This window comes from Benincasa hispida, chromosome 9 (assembly GCF_027475165.1).
Source record: "Benincasa hispida cultivar pf3 chromosome 9, pf3_genome.v1.1, whole genome shotgun sequence".
Classification (NCBI taxonomy): Eukaryota; Viridiplantae; Streptophyta; class Magnoliopsida; order Cucurbitales; family Cucurbitaceae; genus Benincasa; species Benincasa hispida.
The window spans coordinates 45,486,424-45,510,704 of NC_143486.1; the positions used below are offsets into that span (position 1 = coordinate 45,486,424).

Below are 24,281 nucleotides of genomic sequence, written 5' to 3' on the forward strand. Positions count from 1 at the left end.
ATATACTTACCACTATCATTCATGCATAGAGAACCGTGGAGACCAACTATTTAAATATACAAACCATTAAAGTAAACACTACATGTATAAGTTGTAAACTAATCTATACTATATAACTAACCGGATAGAATCTTTATATTCCCATTTTACTATAGATCATGGAGATGAAACAACACAATCAATCACTTACAACTTTTACAACTTTTAAAGTTAAAGGACTTACAACTTTTAAAGTTAAAGGAAGTGATTGATCGTAATGTAAAATGATTGTGTAATCTAATCATAAATATGAAACACCATGTGACATCACATCCTTTCTCTCTTATTACAAGAATGACACAATGGTGTGTCATTTAGACAATCATGTTTTGACTACTGTCTCTTCAAACAGAGCTATTTCATTCAATTTTAACGTACATAGAATTTAAGGAAAAGCCACGATCCACCATATATCAACCCTAGTAGACTTGCAATTAATATCATATTCAACCCAACTCAACCTCCATAGCATAGCAGAAGAATCCTCATGTAAGAGAGAGAAGTTGAGAATATAGTAATGACAAAATATTATTTAGCTGGAGGGAAAGCAAGTATTGTAATGTTGAAGTTCACTACTAAGTTTGAGCATAATATAGCCTTGTAGCCTTTGCATGGAAAATCCAGAAAACAGAAGGGATGAACAGAAACTGGAAGCAGTATCGGTTTTGTTCTGTTTAGCCCATGGCATATTTCTGAGTCCAAGATCGGGCGTTACTTTCATACTTGGCTCGGTCATTTTTGTACATGTGAGCTATCTCTGGCACCAATGGATCGTCTGGATTCGGGTCTGTTAGCAGTGAGCATATTGACAATAACACCTGCACAATATCATTCAAATAATCTTATATCTTATTTTACTCTCTCGTTCGATCCTTAAACTCAAAACTATAGCCCTTATGATCAATAATAATTATAATTCAAGGATGATTGTGCATTGTTTAAGCTAAGGAGATGGTTGATCCAATTAAAAGTCCCAAGGGTAACAGCCTTATAGCTAAAAAATAGAATTATTCTATTTAATTCTTGAATCTAGTATAAGAAAACTATTCAGCCCTTGTTGATGATTTTTAAAGGTCTCTAAACTGACAAGTCCATGAATTTTTAGAAATGAGGACCTATTATACTTGACCTATTTGACAAAAAATTATAAATCGAGGACTATGAATCTCTATTAGCCCTCCTTTGGGACAAGGGGTTTGTTCCTTTTGTCAATATATATATATACACGCACATTCTTTTCTCTTTCGGGCAACCTGCCTGACCCTTCGATATTTAGGTGTCAAGGAAACTCGAAAGATATTAAATGCTAGGTAGATGACCATCATGGATTGATGACCTCTTAGCCCTTTGACTAGGGGATGTTCCATTATTTATCACTAGACCAACCAGGATGGTTTATATATATATATATAAAGGAAAACGAAAAGAAAAGAAAAGGCGTCAATAAAGAAGTTCTTTTATTAGGTTTGGGGGCAAGGAGTGGAGCTGTTTAGTCATGGGGCCACAGTATAAGAGCCATGGAAGTAATGTTTTTCTAGTTTCAGGGCCAAGCATGCCCTTAGAGACACAACTGAAAACTTCAAAGACCTATAGAAAAAGGTCAAACAAGGAGTGGAGTTACACTCAACTCTTACTCTTAAGGCCAAGCATGCCCTTAGAGACACAACTGAAAACTTCAAAGACCTATAAAAAAAAGGTTCTAAGTTACGAGAACTTATTAATCGTTGGACAAATGTTAGCTCACCAAATTTGGACTTTTGTAAATGTTTAATAAAAAAAAAATTAAATCAGAACTTAAAAAATTCATGCAAAGTTCACAAAACAAAAAAGAATATATGAAAATTGAGGGACAAAATTAGAATAGATATGAAAACTAAAAATAATATAAACCAAAGATTTAATGAGATGACAGAAACATGGTAGTACCTTGGAAACAGTAAGAGCAGGGCTCCATTGCTCTTTCAAAATGTCAAGGCAGATACTTCCATTGTTGTTAATGTTAGGGTGATAGACTTTGGTTTTAAAGGAAACCTGCTCAACACATAATATAACTGTCATCACTATCATATGGGCGTTTCTTTGTGAGATTTGATTTTGATCACCTTTTGCATGGTTACAAAGAAAGACAATTCAAAACAGCAGCAGTAGGTAACAACAATTAAACCAGAACCAGGAATGCTACAGAAACTCAACCAAGAACGTGAAAGTACAAATGGGGGAAAAAGAAGAAAGCAACAGAAGTAAACCACAAAAAAATGACTAACCAACCTTTTCCCTTATCCTAATTTGGATACAAATAACAACTCTCGATTGACGAGGTAACATTGAAGTATGTACATTCTATCAGTTATGCTACGAGAATAGTATAAACCAGCGACACACTCATAGATAACAAAGTACTTGAGGAAAAGAACAGTCTCTATCCTTTGGAATAGATGCTCATCCTTCAACTTATTCTCCAACCTTGGTGTCATGTACATGTGTTTTCTTTTGGGTATCAGTATTAATGCAATAAAAAAATCATTAAAAACTTGTTACTTTGATGTCATAAACCAAGTGCTGTTGCACAGATCACGAACATGTTCCCATGGACAAAACACTTAATTGATAAATGCTAGAATATTGATCAAGAGGGATAGAAAATATAAGCTGAGCATGGAAGGTTTTGGTACCTTTGGTGGTTTAAAGGGATAATCTGGTGGAAAGTGAATGTTCACTGAAAATAAACCCCCAGCATAAGGACTGTCTGCTGGACCCATAATAGTTGCTTGCCAGTGAAACATGTTTTGACCAACAGGACCTACAAACAACGTTGTCAAAAGAAAACACTCAGCGGAGAAAGATGAGCACAAAGTGATTCAGAAGTTCAGGTGTTAGAAAAAACTCCGAACTATGAGATTCACGAAGTGATTCAGAACGTTGTCAAACAGCATGATGCACAAGAAAAAACTCAGTTATGCTCAAATATCAATTTCCCAAGAAACCACATCCATAAAATACAATCCCATATTACAATATCAATGAACCCACATCACCTTCACATATTAGAACCGTGTAAAAATCCAAAAATAACAAGGGCATTGCATCAGTCCACGAAGGTGATCAAGACTATTTGCCAAACATAGGCAAAATCCTTGTCCATATATAAATTGGCATTACAATTAACAATCATGGCCTACTAAGAAGAAAGCTTAGAAAATGCCTAAGGTTATAATATCTAGGTATATCTCATAGCAATACAAGACTACATTGTGTTAATATCATGAAGAAAGCTTCTAATTGGGAATAGAGGGTTGTATTTTAACATTACAAAGCATATATAAGAGCATTGTCGAGAGTAACAAAAAAGATTGTTTCAAATTAACTCATCATGGCTCCAAATGAAATGGTTTTGAATGCAAAATTAGGAAAAAGATTGGTTGTTCAGTACAAACCAGCACTGCAAGAAACTGGAGGGTCCTTTTGCAGGTCTTTTAACTCCTTGGCAATTCGTTTGGAAGCCATCACACCTTGTAGAGCAGGGTAAAGGCCTCTAGCTACGGAGCAAGATGTCTTCTATGCCTCCACGATAAAAATTCAAGTACGGAAACAAGATAAAAAATTTAAAATGTCAAAACAAAAAAGGAAACGTCCCGAACATCAATGAAATGGGACAATGATTAAATACAAATCGGGTAGCATAGCACACGTCAATGAAACTCTGTTGATCACTTAAGTGGCTACATGCTCAGTAGTTGTAAATATTAACATGCCATTCGTACTCTATTCAATAAACCATTTTCAGCACCATTCTTGATTGCCTTGAGAATCAGAAAATCAAGACTTGAAAAATGCATAAATTAAGAATCACAATCAGAGTAAGGAAATTATCATGATCAGAGAACTTGGGTTGTCACCACCTGTGGAAATTTTCTGTTTATAATATACCAATATGCTCTTCCAAACAAATGTTTATAACAGAATGATCAGAAAGAAGCAACATATAGAATATAGATGAAATCAAAAGAACAGAAGAGATAGACAAGCATGCATGATCAAGATAAGCCTCTACCCTAGTTATTAGTACTACTAGCAATTACATAACAACATAAATTGGAGTGCAAAAACATCTCAGAATAGTGAAATAATATAATCTAAAGAGTGATCTTCAAGCAAAAAAACGCCGGTCTGTTACTGATTGATGATGGAGGAATTAAGATACCCTAAAAGAGACCCATAAAACAAAAAAGCAAGCATTTGGTGGAGGATCAGGAAGAAAAGAGAGCAACAGAGGGAAAAGGAAAGAAAGATGGAAAAACCCTAGAAGCAAAAGCAGAAAAAGAAGAGAGAAACATGAAAATCAAAGCAAAAGAAACAAAACCCATGAAGCAGAGGGAGGGGAAGAGGCTGAAAGGGGTTGAAAAACATGGATAAAAGAGAGAAATTTGGGTTACCTTTGGGAAGAGGATTGTGTAGGGTTTTGAGAAGCGATTGGAAAAGGGAGAATCGGGAAATGAAAGAAGCGTAGAGGAGAGGAGAGAAGAGATGAGAAGCGAGTGTTTATATAAGAATTTTGACGATCCTCCAACCTTTTTCCATTGTACCTGAATTTCTTGCATGCACACGGTTTTCCGCTTTGGAAATTGTTCAAAAAAGTTTATTCTTTTTGTTTGTTTGTATTATCAATGTGATTTCATTTGGTTTCATGCATCTCTCTTGGGTTGGGCTTTTTAACCCTAAAAAAATGGGCTTAAGACAATAAAATAAAATATTAAGGCGAGTTTGGTTGAGAATTTGAAAACAAAAATTTTTAAATAAAAGATTTAATGAAAATAAAGTTTGTATTTGATGATTCATGTATGTATTTTGTAGAAGGTTCGGAAATCGAATTCTAATTTAGATAATTGTTTAAAACGTGTTTGATACTAGACATTTACAAATCATAATACTGATTGTAGTTATCTATTAATATTTAGTTGATAATAAACTATTATTAATTTATTTATGAATATAATTTATATTTAAAAATTATATAATTATTATTCTGTAATATTATATAATTTATAGTACACTACATAATACATATTATATATATTTTTTTTTAAAAAAAATGAATTGAGTTTATAACAAGATATATTATATTTCTAAATATTTTATCTTTATTAATATAATTCTACATTTTAAAATTTAAAATTCAAAATCTGAATACAATAAAAACATAAAAATGTTATTTTCAAAATTTTTACTGTCTGAATCACAAAATCTAAAAACAAATTTTAAAAATAGAATCTATACTATTTGTTAAACATATATTTGTTGAACAAAGTGAATTCGAAAACATAAAATAGAATCTGGATTCTCTATCAAACATTAGAGATTCAATCCATTTTCAAAACTTAGTAAATGTCTAAATTAATGAATACTTTCATATAAGGGATTTGATGCCATTTTTGGACCATTGTGCTTATTTATTAGGATACTTTTTCCATATTTACAAACTTCCTTAATGTTGGAAAGAGAATATGCATTTATCAGAGAGTATTAATTAATTTAGATTTTCTCTCCATTTTTAATTAATAATATTTTATTTTACATTTCACATATCATGCATTTTTTTCGTGAAAGGTCATTGTTTTTACTGCAGCGTCTAAAGCTCACTTTTGAAGCTAAGTATTTTTGTCGTTTGTTCGTTCGTCTGAATCTCTACGTTCTTCATATTTCATTTTCTTCGCAACGTTTCTATTTTGAACTGAAGCTATTGTGTTAGCTATTCATTTCTTTTTTGTTTATTTCTAGTTTTGTTGTACTGTTTTTTTTTTTCCGTATATTCCTCTTTTCGTTAATTTCTTTTTATTTTTCAGATTTTCATAGTAATTTCGATAGGCTTGTGACGACATTTTTCAAGTTGATGGGTATGTTTAAAGCACAATAATTTGTATTTTGTGTTTCTTCTACTGTGTTTAATAGTTTTTATGCAATATGTTTGATTCTTGATATGTGATATATTTCATTATTTGTCTCGAGTCTTATTTGATTTTATGTAACACATTCCATTATTTTTTTAATCTTTTTTTTTACACTCGATCACATATATCTAAGTAGCAGTAACAGTGCATCCTGTCGCATGAACGTCAACTCCTACAAATCATCTATTGTTCATACAAAATATACCTCATATAAATCATCTACTTTTTATACAAAATATACCTCATATAAACCATCTACTGTTTATACAAAATATACCTCATATAAGCTATCTATTTTATCGTTGTCCTTTGTATTTCCTCTACCGTAGGATTCTACTTTCATCTTTTGTTTATCACGATTTCTTTGTTTCATTGTCCCAAATGTTGATGTGACAACAATAAAAGTATAGTGTTATTAATGAAAGAACTGGTGAAGGTCCTTGAGCGAAAGCGGGAATCGGACCCATACAACTTTTATAGAAACATGCAGAAGAAATATGCATTAATCAACATTTACAACATTCATTTATGAAATCAAGAAAAGAAAAATAAGGAATGGAAAACTAACTCTTGAAGATCAAATCTTCTTATGAACCATTTTCTCCAAAATTGTCACAAACTGCAACGTGCTCGAAATCTTAATTGGTCACCACCAATCAGAGCCTCTTGTATTTTCTATTGGGATGAAAATCACAGGAGTTTGTGAGCTATGTGATTTTGGAGAGGGAAATAGATTTATTTTGAAAGGAAGGAGAGTAAGAACCTGAGAACTTTTCTCAGAGAAATTATTTTAGGGAGGATTCTCGATAAAACTCAAAATGGGAAAATGAAATGGTATCCTTTGCAGTCTCCCATTTCACGTAATAGAGAAAAAAAAAGGGGAGGGAGTTACAACTCCCTCCCAAAATAATTTTTTAAAAATCAAATTAATTTTAATAAAACATTAATATATATATATTTATATGTAACCACTTTATCAAAAATATATACTAAATTATATGTTATATCAAATATAACATATAACTTATAGTTTAATATTGTATCCAATATAATATAACCTATAGTTTAATTCTCTCGTTAATGCACGGTATTGAACATGAATCCCATTTATACTAAATTTAATTATATAAATCCAATTTACATAATTAATATTTGAACCATATTAAAATATTTATTTCCTCTCAAATAAACTTTATATTATAATGTATAAAATACATTATAGTAATTATATCATATATAATTAAATTAAATTAATTATATCACATATAACTAATTCTCTCAATTCATTTGAACAATTCAAATTAATCAAAAATTGATTCTCATTTAATCCCTGTTGAGCTATAGAGGGGACTTCATAGATCTATAGTTTGAAGCTCCAATGGTACTTGAATAATTAATTAAACTCATTTAATTATATTATTCAAAATTCATTAATTGTCGAGTATTGCACCAAAGACCGACAACTGCATTATTCACACTACAGATATATTTCTGTATCCATTGGATATAACCAGTCAATAGTGTGATGACCATTCACAAATTGCTCGTAAGTACAACTAGGCTAAAATTACCGTTTTTCCCCTATAGTTACATCTAACTCCTTAAGTACCACTAATCCCTCTAATGAACAATAAGTCATAGTCCAACTATGATTAAACCCCTATCAAGCCAGGAGAGGGTGTGGCGCCACATTGTTCAAGCCCTAGAATCAGTTCTTAAGGAAGCAATTTATCTAATTTTTCCGACGTTAGGGAAGGAGTGAATTCTGTCTTGTGTAGTTGTGTTCCCAGCTCCCCAATCAGACGAATCCTCAAAATGGTATGCTTGTTGAGTCGGTGATTTGGCCACTCTCACCCATACAAATCAAAGGACCGCCTTCATAGACAGGAGTTCATAACTCACTTGAGACTCAGGTCATGTAACCTATGGTCATCCTAGTGAAATGTAAGTCTCTATTATGAACATTGTTATATAATGAGATTAGTCATTTCGTGGTTTGGTCTTATACAAACTCCTTCGTATAGAATACCCTCACTTACATATCTCCACATGAGTGATCAGGATCAGATCATTTGTAGCACTTTATAATAATTATAACATCTACAAAGCGGGTTGTACTCGTAGTGTCACCAAGATAAGGTATCCAACCTTATCCATCTATTACAGACCATTTAGGTTATCACTTAAACATGATCCACCTGTATGCCTCTACATGCATGTTTAAGCTACAAAATGTTAGTTTATTGGTTTGTGGGTTTAATATTATTAAATGTTAAATAAAACATTTCATATTTTATTAAATAAATAAAATGTTTGTACAATAAAATTACAAACTACAAGACCCTACAAGATTTAGGGCACCAACCCCAACAATCTCTCACTTGTTTTAAAGCTAGTAGGGTATACAATATACAAGTCATACTAATGTACATGTACACAAATCAATAAACTAGGACATAAAACGTGCCCAATACGAGATCTCCCACTTTCCCTAGACTATATGTGACTTGTCCCATAGATCCATACTCTGTAGGTGACCCTCAAACACCTTAGCTATTAGGGCCTTTGTAAATGGATTAGCAACGTTGTGCTCCGAAGTTGTCTGTGTGACGATCACGTCCCCTCGATGCACAATCTCTCGGATGAGATGATATTTTTGCTCCATGTGTTTCCTGCATTTGTGACTCCGAGGCTCTCAGGAATTAGCCACAATACCACTAATATCAAAATAAAGGGTGATCAGTCAGAAATTTTCTAAGCCACACGACTTCCTTATAAGGCACACAAATTTGCTAAGCCACGCAACTGATCACCACACCGGTGGCTTTTGTCCTGACTCACTGAGGCATCATTGCAAAATAAAAGTCAATAATTTAGGGTACTTGAAACTATTTTGCAAAACTGATTGGTTTAAAAGTGGTTTAGCAAAAATCTAATAAAGTCTTGTTCGTATTTTCAACAACATTTTCAATTGGCAACAACCACCTTATCATTATTAAGCGTTGAAAAACTAACTGGCGATAATTTTTCAACATGGAAACACATGATCATGACGATCCTAATCATTGAGGATCTCATGTTCGCTCTCACGAAGGCTTGTCCTCCTATTTCAACTTCAAATGCCACTCAAAATGTTCGGGAGGCATACGAGCGATGGAGAAGGGCAAATGAGAAGGCCCGAGTCTACATCTTGGTAAGTCTTTCTAAAGTCTTGGCCAAGAAACATGAGCCTATAGTCTCAGCGCGTGAGATCATGGAATCCCTGCGGGGTATGTTTGGACAACCGTCTAAACAGCTTATGCATGAGGCTCTTAAATACATATTCAACTCCAAAATGCAAGAAGTCACCTCTATTCGTGAATATGTGCTAAACATGATGGTCCACTTCAATGTGGGGGAGTTAAATGGGTCTACCATCGATGAAGGCAGCCAGGTTAGCATAATCCTGCATTCTTTGCCGAAGAGCTTCCTGCACTTTGTTAGCAATGTGATTCTTAACAAAGTGAAGTATAACCTTACAGTTATTTCTTTGATTCTAAAGAAAATAAAGTATTTTTATCGACAAATGCTATAATTTTTTAAGAAAACCACATCAGGGTGCATAAATCGCGTAGTAAGATTGTGTTAAATAAGCTTTCTAGTGAAACTACTCAAACTTCGACAAGAGTTGTTAAAGAAGCTAGTACATCAACAAGAGTTGTTGATATTGGTTCAACTAGTTAAGCACATCCACCTCAAGAGTTGAGAATGCCTCGACGTAGTGGGAGGATTCCAAACCAACCTGCTTGTTATATGAGTTTAACAGAAACCCTAGCCGTCATATCAGATGGCGACATTGAGGATCTATTGTCCTATAAACAGGCAATGAATGATATGGATAAAAATGAAAGGGTTAAAGCTATGGATCTCGAAATGGAGTCTATGTACTTCAATTCTGTCTGAAATTTTATGATCAACCTGATGGGGTAAAACCTATAGGTTACAAATGATTCTACAAAAGGAAAAGAGGTATAGATGGTAAGATGCAAACTTTTAAGGCTAAATTAGTGGCAAAGGATTATACCCAGGTTGAGGGAGTGGACTACAAAGAAACTTTCTCACATGTTGCCATGATTAAGTCTATCCGGATTCTCTTGTACATTGACACATATTATGACTATGAAATATGAAAAATGCACGTCAAGATTGTCTTTCTGAATGGTAATCTCGAAGATACCATTTATATGCAACAACTAGAGGGATTTTTATTACCCAAAGTCAAGAGCAAATGGTTTGCAAGCTTAATTGATCCATTTGGATTGAAACAAGCATATCGATCTTGGAATAGAAGATTTGATACTGTGATTAAGTCTTATGACTTTGACCAAAATGTTGATGAATCTTGAATATACAAGAAGATCATCAACAATTCAGTAGCTTTCTTAGTGTTGTATGTAGATGATATCCTACTCATTGGGAATGATGTAGGTCTACTGACAGATGTAAAACAATGGCTAGCCATCCAATTCCAAATAAAAATTTGAGTGAGGTGCAGTTTGTCCTAAAGATCCGGATTATCAGGGATCGTAAAAATAGAACATCAGCCTTGTCTCAAGCATCATATATAGATAAAATTCTCGTCAGATGCATAATTTCAAGAGGGGTTTACTATATTTTAAGCATGAATTTTTTTGTCCAAGAAACAATGTCCTAAGACTCCTCAAGAAGTTGAGGAAATGAGACGAATTCTCTATGTTTTGGCTTTTGGCAGTCTTATGTATGCAATGTTGTATACTAGGCCTAACATTTGCTATGCAGTAGGGATTGTCAGAAGATATCTTCAAAGAATGAGGGACTACATGCTTCAGAGAACGAGGGACTACATGTTTGTGTATGGGACTGGATTTGGTCCTTAAAGGATACACATACTCTAATTTTTCAGATTGATAAGGATTCTAGAAAATCTATGTCAGGATCAATATTCACTCTTAACGGATGGGTTGTAGTCTAGCAAAGCATAAAGCAAGGCTGCATTGCTAACTTCACATTGGAGGCAGAGTATATAGCTGCTTATGAAGCTGTCAAGGAGGCTGTATGGCTTAGAAATTTTTTTATAGACCTAGAAATTGTTCTGACATGTCGAAGCCCATCACCCTTTATTGTGATAATAGTGGTGTTGTGGCAAATTCTAGGGAGCCTAGAAGCCACAAGAGAGGAAAGCACATTGAGCGCAAATATCATCTTATATGGGAGATTGTGCATTGAGGGGACGTGATTGTCACAAAGATCATTTCGAGCACAATGTTGTTGATTCATTTACAAATGCTCTCATGGCTAAAGTTTTTTAGGGTTTACCTGAAGAGTCTAGGTCTACAGGACATACATCATCTTGTCTAAGGCAAGTGGGAGATATTGTTGAGTATAGTGTATGCCTCAATTTATTATATTGTGTACTTTGTTTACGCTTTATATTGTACACCCCACTAGTTTTAGGACAAGTGGGAGATTGTTGGGATTGATGCCTTAAATCTCGTGAGTTTCGTAGTTTGTAAAATTTTGTATACGAATTATTTATTTAATAAAATAAGATGTTATTTTATTTGATATTTAATGTGATTAACCCAATCCAATAAACTAAGATTCAAGGTTATTTAATGTAACCTAAACACGTATGTGGTTGACAAACAAGTGGATCGTGTTTAAATAATAACATGAATGGTCTTTAATATATGGATAAGGTTGGGTACCTTATCCTTGTGACACTATGGATATGACCCACTTTTTAATTGTTACAATAGTTGTAAAATGTTATAATAGTTGTAAAGCGCTAAAAATGACATGATCTTGATCATTCATGTGGAGACATGTGAGTGGGAGCATCCTATGCAAAAAGTTTGTATGAGACCGAACTGCAAAATGATTATTCTCTCTTTATAATGCCATTACTTGAAGAGACTAACATTTCACTAGGATGACCATAGGTGACTTGACCTTAATTCTGAGTGAGTTGTGAACTTCTATCAATGAGGGTGATCCTTTGATCTATATGGGTTAGAGTGGCCAGATCTTCCAACTCAATAAGCCTACCATTTTAGGGATTTGTCCGAGCAGGGAGCTGGAACATAGCTACACAAAATGGAATTCACTTCTTCCCATCTTGGGGGAAAGTAGATGAATTGCTCCATTAAGGGCTGATTCCATATCTTGAATAATGAGGCGTCTTATCCTCTCACTGGCCAGAGAGGGACTAATTTATAATTGAACTATAGTTAATTGTTCATTAGAGGTATCAGTGATACTTAAGAAGTTAGATGTAACTATAGGGGTAAAATGGTAATTTGACCCAGCTGTAGTTACGAGCAATTTGTGAAGGGTCAACTTATTGTTGATTGGTTATATCTGTGAGCACAGAAATATATCTACGGTACGAAGAGTGCAGCTGTCGGTCTTTAGTGGAGTGACCGACAATTAATGAATGTTGATTAATTTAATTAAAGAGTTAATTGATTAATCTAATATCATTGGGCTTATAATATGTAGGTCCATAAGATCCCCTCGTTAGCTCACTAAGGATAAAACAAGGAATAATTTTTTTTGAAATAATTTGAATTGTTCAGATTATTTAGATGATTTAAAGGTATTAATTATATTAATTTGATTAATATAAAGTATAATGTATATGGATACATTATAGTATATTGTTAATTATAAATATGATTTATAATTAAAACTATATAATATATGAGATATAAATATTCGAATAAGATCCAAATATTATTTACATGAAGGAGATTCATATAAATATTATAGATTAAAATTAATATTAACGAGATTCATATTAAAAAATTATAGGTTATGAGAGAGATTTACATTTTAATGTGATTAAAATACACATCATATTATTGATTAATTAGATTTAATTAATCATATGATTATATATTATATTATTTATAAGTTAATATTATTATTATTATTATTATTATTATTTAACTTCCCATTATAGGGGAATTATTGTTTTCATGTGAGTGGGGAGTTATAATAACTTCCCTCTCCTCTCTACATATCAATTAATCTTCTACACATATCGTGAATTGATAGAACGTGAAAAGTCTCTCTGGAAAGATATAACTCTCTCAAAATCATTCAGCCATTTTACCTTTCTCTTTCAATAACTCTAAAAGAGACCACACTTCCTCTTCCTTGCAAGAGAATAACAAGGTTACCAAGTGGTAGTGTCCTATTTGGTAGAAAATAAGTTGTTGTGTTCATGCAGTGTTGGGTTCATGATCTTGGAGAGGATTTTCGTGAAGAAGAGTAATTCTACAAAGGTAAGCACTTCTTTTTTCCTTCATCTCAGTAGAAAAGCATGCGTATAGAGTTATAATGTTTATCCTGCAATATACATTTTTTATGTTCTTTCTCTGTATTTTTTGTTTTTCAAAGTTAGAAACCAATTGTACAATGTTCACAAACTTCTGCGAGGAATTTGATTCCTCCAGCCTAAGACTTCACTTTGAAAAGGAGTTCTCCATCTCAAAGAGGATCTAAGATTCATCAGTGAAGGGATTTGATTAAGAAAATGGGAAGATAATATTGTTAGAAAGGAATCCCACACACTGTTGGAAGTCGAAATATTCTACACTAATATTAACACACTTAAGGGGAGCCTAAATTCTCTTGAGATGGAGTCTCACATCTAGAGGGAGGCTAGATGATCTGTGAGTTGGGCTTTTCATGGGTCACTATAGTAGTTGTTGTTTTGTAGATAAATATTATATTGAAATTATTTGACTTTTTAATACTAGTCTTTCTTGGGTACTCTGCCCTCCAGACGTAGGTGAATTTCACAAAATTGGGTTACCAACTTTTGTTTATTCTTACTTGATTCCTAGTTGTTATTATCTTGTTGTTACAATACATGTTTGTACTCTCTGTTTAACATTTGTGGCCTGGGTGACGAGTCATCTTATCTATTTTTCAATTGGTATCAGAGTAGGTCACCTTTATCTCGGGTGCATCGATCATGAACAGAATTAAAGAAGGTTGCTCTACCACTCATCCTCCTGTACTAGACGGAACAAATTATTCTTACTAAAAAGCTCAAATGACTGCCTTTTTAAAGTCCATTGATAGTAAAACATGGAAGGTTGTTTTAACTGGTTGGACCCATCCAACCATAAAAAATGCTGATGGAAAGGACATATTGAAACCTGAATTACAGTGGTCCGAAGCTGGAGATGAAACATCATTAGGAAACTCTTGAGCATTGAAAGCTATATTTAATGGTGTCGATCGTAACATATTCTGATTGATTAATACTTATGTCTCTGCTAAGGAGGCATGGAATATCCTATCCATTACTCGTGAAGGAACTTTAAAAGTTAAAATGTCAAGGTTGCAGTTGTTAACTTTAGTTTGAGAATCTTAAAATGCACAATGATGAATCAATTTCTGAATTCAATGTTTGGTTACTAGACATTGCAAATGAGTCATTTGCTCTAAGAGAGAAAATTTCAGAAGAAAGACTCGTAAAAAAGGTACTTAGGTCATTACCTAAGAAATTTGATATAAAAGTTACAGTTATTGAGGAAGCTCAAGACATAACAACCTTGAAAGTAGATGAAATATTCGACTCTATGCTCACTTTTAAGATGTCTTTAGATGGAAAACCTAAAAAGAAGAATAAGAAAATTGCTTTGCAATCCTTAGTTGAAGAAGAGCATGATGATCCTGACATAGAGTCTGAAGAATCTCTAACTGGGTCTATTTCATTACTTTCGAAGCAATTCAATCGTGTTCTTAAACGCTTCGAAAAAATATCAGGTAACTTAAATTCTAAAAACAATAAGTCTAGTGTCTCTCTCATCTCTAAAATATTTAGGATCAACTATGGCAAGAAGAAAATTGATAAGTCAGGCTCTATTAGCCTTCAAAAGGAGAAGTCTTTTAAGTGTTAGGAATGTAAAGGCTATAGGCACTTCCAAGCAGAATGTCCTAATTTCCTGAAGAAACAAAGTAAAATCTATGTTCTAACACTATCTGACGATGAATCTAAAAATAAAAGTAACTCAAAATAAGATGTTAAAACACTTCTTAGTAATATTTCATCTGACACCTCATCATGTGAGATTGCATAGTATGATGTGGTTGTAGGAAATGGTAACAGCGATGTCCCACGTGTGTCTATTGATCCTTCTTATCAAGCTCTCTTTGTAACAAATGGCAAGATGATTTGAAAGTCCTTAATGTGCAGAAAGAAAGAATTGAGTCGTTGATAGCAAACAACCACAAACTCATGTCTACCATTGCTGATTTGAAGTGTGAACTTACTCTGGTCAGAGTTGAGAAAGATTCGGTCTATAAAAATGTTAGAATGTTGAACACTGGTACTGAGACATTGGAGAAAATATTGACAAAAGGAAAGGTAGTTGGTTATAAGTCTAGGCTCAGTTTTTCAAAAGGTGATCGTCAGTTCAATAGACAGTCTCATCTCAAAGAGAAGCAAAAGCTTGAGTTTGTTAGAGCTCAGAATCCAGGCTCATATGGCGCTACAAGAACATCCACCAATGATTTAAAATGGGAAGTCAACAAATTCTACAGACTAATAAGATTTGTCACTATTGTTGAATTGTGGTCGAAAAATTATCCTTAAACATTTGTCGATAAATATCTGCTAAGTTTTCCCTCAAGAAGTGTGGTTGGCACTTTGGATGATAGCCATTCATAGTTTGTTGACATGTAGCCTTCCATCATGTCTAGATGGTATATTGTGTATTGTATGTTGGATCTATCAAAGCAATAAATTATTTGGTATCATAACGAGTTTAGAACTCACCTACTTGAATGTTCCGAACGAAGGGACTATCATATATTTGATTTTTCCTCTCAACTAACTTCTAATATTATATCCATTATTGTTGTTATTATTATTATTTATTTTTTAACTTTTGGTCGCATCATTTCAAGCATAGTGGTATTCTCTAAAATTTTGTTTCTTGCATGTATGTTTGACCAATTTGCATGTGGCTAATGCTAATGAAATAACTGTTTAATTCTACTCTATTTGGCTCTTGATCAAATTGAGAGGAAAGATATTTCAAGGCAAGGCATGATAGAAAATCCTCTTTTTTTTCCCCTTTTTCTTTTTAATATTTAAAGGATTTTTTTAATATCAAAAATTATTTTAAAATATTTACACTTTATAGCAAAAAGTTTTAAAAGTACCATCAATTTTGGAAATTTTTGCTATAAAGTCTAAATATTTTTGGAATTTTTCTATTGGTGAGAATTTCCCTTATTTTAAAATCTTTAAATTTTGTGATTACTCAAGCTAAGAGCATGGAGTCTAAAATATTTGCTTATATTTAAAAAAACGACCAATAAGTTCGGGTGAAATGGCAAGCGCAAAAGTTTTGGATTATTTCTTTATTTTTAAGGATTTCTCTATAGCATGAAAAAAGGTGCAAAACTTGTGTATAAGATTGGCTGTGGGATTATCATGTCTAAGTTCAAAATTTGATTGTAAATTATTGTTTTTTTTAAAATATGTATATATTTACTACTTAATATATTTGAATCTTAAATAAAAATATTGGACCAACTAATTATTACATTTACTTGTTAACCTTCAAAAGTAAAAAGTTCAATCCTAAATAAAAATTTTGAGCCAACCAGATTATCAAATTCTCTTTGTTAGAAAAACTTGCAAAACATATTTCATTTTTGGTTTTTTTTAAATTAAGCTTATTTTTCAATTTCTTACCATTTACATTTTTTTAATAAAAAGTTGAGTTCTTAGCCACAATTCAAAAAAATAATTAAATAAACAAAAACTACGTTTTACAATTTTTATTTTTGTTTTTAGTTTTAGTTTTTAGAAGTTGGCATGATTTTTAGAACATGGGAAAAAAAGTAGTGAACAACTTCATAAATTTAAATGTGAAAGAAGTGTGTTTAGGCTTATTTAAAAAAAAAAAAAAACAAACTAAAAACCAAGTCAAATAGTTACAAAACGTGCTTAGACCAAAGATGGTATCATCAACACTTAATATCAACCTACTTGACCTATTTTATGTAAATCTAATTTTTGTTGACACTCAAATCCAAATCATATTCATTATTTTCATTTTCATTTTCATTTTGGTCTGCATACTTTTAGAATAGGGAGAGCTAGTCATGTGGTTGCCTCTATTTTTCTTGTAAAATCAAATAGGCCTTCTTTAATAGAATTTGAAGAAAATGAGCATGCAACTTATGAGATGAAGAGAGAAGAAGAAGATCTGCACAAGGATTATAGTGGTTCGGTCTAATAGACCTACATCCACTGTCAAAGGTATGAGTTTCTTCTTTTATTCAAGAGATTTTTTAAGGTGTTTTAGATCTTTACAGATTTCTTATGTCATCTATATTTTTCCTTCTAGATTGTAAGGAGGTTACAAAACAGGTAAGCTAAAAAGCAACTTTTTACAGATTATTTGTTATTTCAACAAATAGTAACAACTTTCTGTTTTCTTGTAATAAATACAGATGAATTGTAACTTCAACTTTGAAGTTTAAAAGTAATTGTTTAGCTTAGTTTCTTTTACAACTCTTTACCTTGAGCTAAAAATTACTCATACCTTGACTTTGTTTTGTAGTTTCACCCTTCAGTTGGATTTCCCATATACTTGCTTAATAAGCTGGAACAGTGAGCTAGATCAAGTCTTGTGCACACCATCAAGTACATTAGCTACCTATGGTACTTGAATAGGGAATTATCTCCATTACTTTCTTCTGTTCGTTAGTGGATGGAGAGTCCTTAACAGATAGTTTAAAGTGTTGAGCTAGAGAGGTGCAAACAACCATGGCATTTGCCATGTTGAACCTCTTTAATACTTTAGTTGCATAGTCTGACTGACATAGGAACAATCTCCCTTATTTATGTTTCTGTATATCTCCATCCCTAGAATTTTCCTTCCAGCCCCTAAGTCTTTCATATCAAACTCTTTGCTCATTTGAGCTTTAATTTCATATAATTCACCCATATTACTTCCTGCCAATAACATATCATCTACATATAGTAGAAGATAGACTTCTTCCTTATTCTCACACTTCCTTATGTAGACAACAAAATCATAGTTGCTTCTACTAAACTGTAGGCTCGATATAAACTCATAAAAACACTTATACCAACACCTTGGAGACTTTTTAAGCCCATATGGGGACTTATTCAGCAAACAAACTAGATCTTCTAACCCATTTTTCTTGTAACCTTTAGGCTAAGAGATATATATATAGTTTCTTCTAGCTTTTCATGTAGGAAAGTTGTGGTCACATCTAGCTATTCTAGCTCTAAGTTTTTGCAAGCTACAACAACTAGGAGAATTCTTATAGTAGTATGCTTCACCAAAGGGAAGAAGATGTCATTGTAATCTAGTCCTTCTCTTTGAGTGTACCCCCTAGCTACTAGTCTAGCCTTGTATCTCACTTCACCTTCATCTGCCTTCCCCAACTTTTTCTTAAATAACCACTTCTAGGACATAACTTTCTGTTTAGGAGGCAGAGTAGTCAAAGTCCATGTCTCATTTTTATACAAAGAGCTCATTTCACTATTCATTGTCTTCACCCACTGTTTTCTTTCCTTGCTGTTAACTGCTTCTTCATAGCTTTTAGGTTCATCATCATTTAGATCATAAAAAATGTTAGCAAAAGCAACATGACCATCCTCTCTGTACCTTTGTGATGGCCTTCTTTCCCTTATAGTTTTGTCTCTTGTTAGAGTGTAGTCTGTTAAGTTCTAAGGTTGAGGTTCTTGGGTTTCTACTTGGATTTCTACCTCTATCCCTGTCTGTTCTTCTTTAGGTTGATCAGGGTGATTAGTATGAATAGGATTGAAAGGAGTTTGAGGAATATTAGATAATTCCATCTCGGAGGGGTCTCGAGTCACTGTTCGATTACCAATTTCAACTGGTTTAGAATTTTTAGAGTCCATATAGAGTACTTCTTCTCCGAATACAACATCTCTACTAATTATGCTTCAATTAAATCTAAAATCCCACAACTTGAACCCTTTAGTTCATTTTAGATAGCCAATGAACATACACTTCATAGCTCTAGGTTGAATCTTCCCCTCTTTGACATGAATATATCCCACACAACCAAAAGGTTTTAAGAAAGAGAAGTTAGGAGGATGCCTTGACCAAACTTCCTTAGGTGTTTTAAAATCAATAGTTATGTAAGGACTCCTATTGGGTAGTAAAACAAGCTGCAGCCACTGGCTTTGCCCAAAAAGACTCTTCCACTTTAGTTCTGAAATCATGCATCTTACTCTCTCTAAGATAGTTCTATTCATCCTCTCAACTACTCCATTTTGTTGTGGAGTGTAGGCTACTGTTCTATGCCTTATAATTTCATTCTCAGCACAAAACTATTAATGTCATTGTCTAGGAATTCTAAACCATTGTCTGTCCTTAAGTATTTTATTTTCTTACTAGATTGATTCTCAAAAATAGATTTCCAATTTTTAAATTTGTAAAATGTTTGGTCTTTGGATTTTAGCAAAAACACCCAAACTTTCCTTGAGTAATCATTTATTAGAGAAAGAAAATACTTTGAACCACTCCATAAAGGAATCTTTGTAGGTCCGCACAGGTCAGCATGTATGTAGCTTAGAATTTCAGTGGTTGTGTGAGTCCTCTTCACAAACTTCTGTCTCATAGACTTCCTATAAATACATTTTCACAAAAATTTAGCCTCTTAGTACCTTTTGACTTGATCAACCCCTGTTTTTGTAGCACTTGAATTCCCCTCTCACTTATATGTTAGAGTCTTCTATGCCACAAATCAATCTCACCCTCTTTAAGCTTCTGTGCTATAATTGTTTGAGCCGGTAATGAAACATTTCTCACAAAGTACAGCTCATTAGACTTCACTCTATTAAAGATAGGTCTTTCATCCTTTGAAATCTCCAGGCTTCCATTCTTCCCAATGAGCACACAGCCTTGGTCATCAAATATTCCCATGGAAATCAGATTCCGTCTAAGTTGTGGAATATGTCTTGCTTCTTTGAGGACTATGTCTCTATTGTCTTGGAGTTTAAGCATCACTGAGCCTATTCCAACCACTTTACAGTCGTGATTGTCTCCTATGAATATTGAAGGTAGGAATAGTGATCAACGCATAAATAAAATGATCGCAACTTTGTTGCCGAACGAGCATGAGTTTAGACTGAGAAATAATGTCTTGCTCGTAGTTGGATGTCCGCATGACACACGTGGGGGCAAGCTAAAACGAAGGCTAGGCACTCGGATCAGCGCAAGGTCATAGAAAAAAAAAATATATATATATGTCTAAAATAAAATCATTTGAAAATACCCAGTGAAAAAGTTTTTATGAAATAAATTATGAAATGCTCTGGAATCTGGTAAGGTCTTTTTGAAGGTTAAACTTGCGGTCCCTAAATTTTAGAAATATTTTAAGAAGAGACCTGGATAAAAATTGAGGAGATTTTGGTGCATAGGATTCGAATAAGGCATCCTTGAGAAATCTAGGAAAAAGAAGGCGGTTAACTTTCTAAAGAGAATCTTTAGCTTATGCTTGAGGACAAACATTGTTTAAATTTGGGGGTGTGATAACGGGCGGAAATGCACGTTATTACAGTGCTAAGTTATAAAACAATGCAGGATTGCGATGATAAAAATATACAATATTACGTCCAAAAGCATTAAGTTCACAATATTGCGATCGCATGCATCCATCGCATTAAAACAGTTAACTTTTGTATTTTTGTGCAGAATATGCGTTGACGCAAGGCGGAAAATACGATCCAGAGAAATCAACGGTCAAGCACATTAAGAGATTGCGTTGATGCAAGGCTATGCGATCATTTGCGCTCGCGAATATCTGCTCAAGAAGGTTGTCGCATAGAGCCGGTGCATCATGGTGGGCGCATCTGGGTGAAAAGCGTAATAAATCACGATGGGACAGAAAGCTGATGACTGTCGATTCTGAATTAAGTTGACAAGCCGTTAACGATCTACTGTAGCAAGTACATTCAACTTTTCGGTGACAAATATTCGGCGCATCAGATAGAGAATTAATGTCATCCCATCAATGCAATTATAAGAGAGAAGAAGCCTTTCATCCCGAAGCTCTATAAATACCAAAGGCCACCTTCAGTGAAGGAGTTCGTTCAGTTAGATAATTTTCCCTATAGATAGAAGTAGCCTTGTTCATAGTTTTCTTTTACTTAAAAGGTGGAAGCGAGTGAAAGGAGATTCTACTGAGAGATCGTTCCAGTGAACTTGGAGAGTGCCAGAAGCGTCAAGATCAGAGAGAGGGCCAACTCTTGCGAAAGCAAGAACATCTTTTAAGAATAATAGAGATAACAATGTAAAAGCCTTAGGAAGCAAGGAATTGCTACCAGGCTCTCTATCCTTATCTTCCATTGTCATTTTGTACTCTAAATTGATTTATAGAAATGGAAACTTCACCTTTATATATGTGCACTCTCTGTATTACGAATGAGTAGCTAAATCTGTCGAATGGATTGAGAAGTACTTAGCTAGCATAACTTAGGATCTTCATTCTATGCGGTTATCTAGTATTATGTATGCATCATTCGTCCATTAGAGATACTCATGAGGGTAGTCTAAGGATAGAATCTAAGCTTGGAAAAGTCAGGTTAGAATCTAGGCTCGGAAGAGTCAGATTAGAAACGTATAATCAAGAGATAGGAGCTTAGGAATAAGCGATGTTTGCTATTAACGCATCACATGCATCCTAGAGATAGGTTATGATTGTATACGGTCACCTTGTCCTTGTGTGCATCTTGCATCATCGCATAGGCAAAAAGTAAAGACTTAGAAATAAGCTCTATAGAGACTATCGCATTCATCGCATGCATCCTAAAATTAGGAGCCACCACATTTGCATTGGAAAATGATTTGATGTTGAATGAGTGTAGCATGATCGAATAGTTTGAACGCATTCTCGGGAAACGCTAGCCAAAGACCTTCTCAACCCGTTCCTCCGCATACTCAGTGTATCTGTCACATAATCAATCTTTTCTCAAATCTGTCGCATACTTTTTATACTTCATACAACAAACCAACCAAACCATTAATTTATTTATTACCGCAAGGTGATCTTAAAAATTAACACCGCATATAGTTTTTCTTAGTCCCTGAGTTCGACTCGGGGCTTACCAGAAAACTCGGTAGGATTTATACTTGGGTCCTGCTGAGAAAACTTGTTGCACAATGCATTTTCCACCAACGTAATCCTTTCCATTATTTCATCGCATAAAATAACGCATCAGTCATCAAAGTGAAATAGTTAGTCTTAAACAGTAAACAATGTTATAAAGTAAGAGTGGCTTATTTCTTGGTCTGGATCTTATGCAAACTCATTACATAGGACGCCCCCACTCCTCATGTCATAACATGTACGAATTAGGATCACATCGTATATAGTACTTTACAACTCTTTGTAACAACTACAGAGTAGGCCGCATCCAATAGTGTTACCAGAATAAGATACCCAATCTCATTCATGTACCATAGATCATTTTGACTATTTACTCGAACCCGATCCACTCTTATGTCTCCACATAAAGTTCAAGTACTCATACAATAGTCATGGGTCTTAGTTTATTGGATTTAGACTTTCGTACAATTTATGAGATCAATAATAAGTATATTGATAATAGAAAATATTTATCATTTTACAAACTGCGAGTTTTAGGACATAAAACCCAACAAAGACAAATTTTTTATCAACATCTGCTAGTATTATGTATGTGTTCGATTTCCATGTTGAATAATTAAAAACATTAAACTTGTTGGAAGCGAGTGATTTTGAAGAATTCAACATGCTAAAAATATAAACAAATTCTAATTAATAAATTGCTTTTAAATCTAATTTAACTTTTAGCAAAAGTAATAATGTACCTAAATTTTATTATTTATTTGCAACGATACTTTAGTGAATAAGAATAGATGCTACCGAGGAGCAGTCAAATACTCCTTCACTGAAGCAATCAAATACATCTAGAATAACTCTTATTCCTATAGTTATTTAATTATTGTTTTTGGTCAAGACTTACTAACACTTAGAAACTCTTGTAAGTGTTACCCTCCATTTTCAGATTTTAAAGGTCGGTCCGAACAATGCTACTGAATTGGAAAGCCAAAGTTGGGAATGGACCTAAGAAATCTTATCCATTTATGGAGTTTGAATTATTCCGAATCCCAAGTTACAATCCTCCAAGGGGATAACCACCTTAAAACGACTAGCTTATACCGCATAAAAACGACAAGTAGGTGCAACATAGGAATCTCACGGTACAAACTAATGGAATAGACCGCAGGATGTGTTGACACATCCTGCATCCACTTACTATGAACTACTTCCCCTATCCACCTTGTTATTGACCCATGCAAATACTTTCTTAATGGAGCAATCGAGGTGTAATTGACACGAAGACGAGTATGGATCTCAAACTCTCAGGAACGTGAGAGTTAAAAATAACATATCATATATGTTATTAATCTCCCACTGAATTGTTTTATTTTTCTTGGGTAAATATTTACTCAGGTTTATTCCAGCTAAAAACAACCTAAGTCTATGTGATCTTCCAAATATAACTTTTCTATTTGGTTTTAACCTATGATGCCTAGGTTATAAACCAGTTTTAAAACCTTATACCACTCACGCATGCTCATAAAATCGGGTTAACAATGCTCAATTATTTGGTTATAATCATCAGGTAGGAGGTGTTTCGTAAACCGTTAACTTAAATAGCTCCAACCTTAAAATTATAGACTGGTTGAGTTTGTAACCACAATTTTACAAGACAACAACCTATTTTAACTATTAAAACAAGTTGTTATTTGTTAACTTAGGTGAGCATGCATCTTATCTTTGTTATCGATTTTAAATGCCTAATCCAATTTTATAACAACTTATAAAACTATAGACATGCTTTTGATCCATAACATACATCAAACATTTCAGAATTCAATATAACACCTTATATTAAAAACTTGAAACCCTAAACGTGCATGCTATATATTACAACTCTCTATAACATACTTTCAATGCATGCGACGTGCTTCCTATGGTGGAATTTTAAATCTACATGGCATACTATAAGTACATACAAGATTTATTTAATTATAACATACATTCATAATGCATAAATAATTAACACACACACTGATATGGACTAATTTTGGCATTCCAAGAAAATAAATAGCCTAAATTATTACAATAATAATCAAAACCGACTTTAAAGAGCTTCTTCATGAACCGACCCAAATGTGACCCGAACCGCTCGAA

At 33.5% G+C, this 24,281-nt stretch overlaps 1 protein-coding gene across 3 annotated transcripts; it reads right to left on the minus strand.

Moving 5' to 3' along the window:
• Positions 1-542: 542 nt before the first annotated feature.
• Positions 543-4,723, minus strand: LOC120086328 (ubiquitin-conjugating enzyme E2 5B-like). Of its 3 annotated transcripts, none has more exons than XM_039042918.2 (5): positions 4,473-4,723; positions 3,474-3,600; positions 2,712-2,839; positions 1,966-2,070; positions 543-857 (listed from the first exon to the last, which is right to left on the minus strand). In XM_039042918.2, the coding sequence occupies exons 2-5, from the start codon at positions 3,541-3,543 to the stop codon at positions 714-716; spliced, it is 447 nt and encodes a 148-aa protein (XP_038898846.1). In that variant the 5' UTR covers positions 3,544-3,600; positions 4,473-4,723; the 3' UTR covers positions 543-713. The 3 variants fall into 3 exon arrangements, with proteins under 3 accessions (XP_038898846.1, XP_038898847.2, XP_038898848.2); XM_039042919.2 differs by having other exon boundaries at positions 3,474-3,594; positions 4,473-4,689; XM_039042920.2 differs by having other exon boundaries at positions 3,474-3,591; positions 4,473-4,680.
• Between the last annotated feature and the right edge of the window lie 19,558 nt (positions 4,724-24,281).

Bases quoted from the DNA above. Each gene is read 5' to 3' on its own strand.
- LOC120086328 (XM_039042919.2), bottom strand. From the start codon at position 4,637: ATGCAAGAAATTCAGGTACAATGGAAAAAGGTTGGAGGATCGTCAAAA. The intron at 3,595-4,472 runs GTAACCCAAATT...GTGGAGGCATAG, and splicing joins ACACAATCCTCTTCCCAAAG to AAGACATCTTGCTCCGTAGC. The intron at 2,840-3,473 runs GTTTGTACTGAA...CGTTGTTTGTAG, and splicing joins TCCAGTTTCTTGCAGTGCTG to GTCCTGTTGGTCAAAACATG.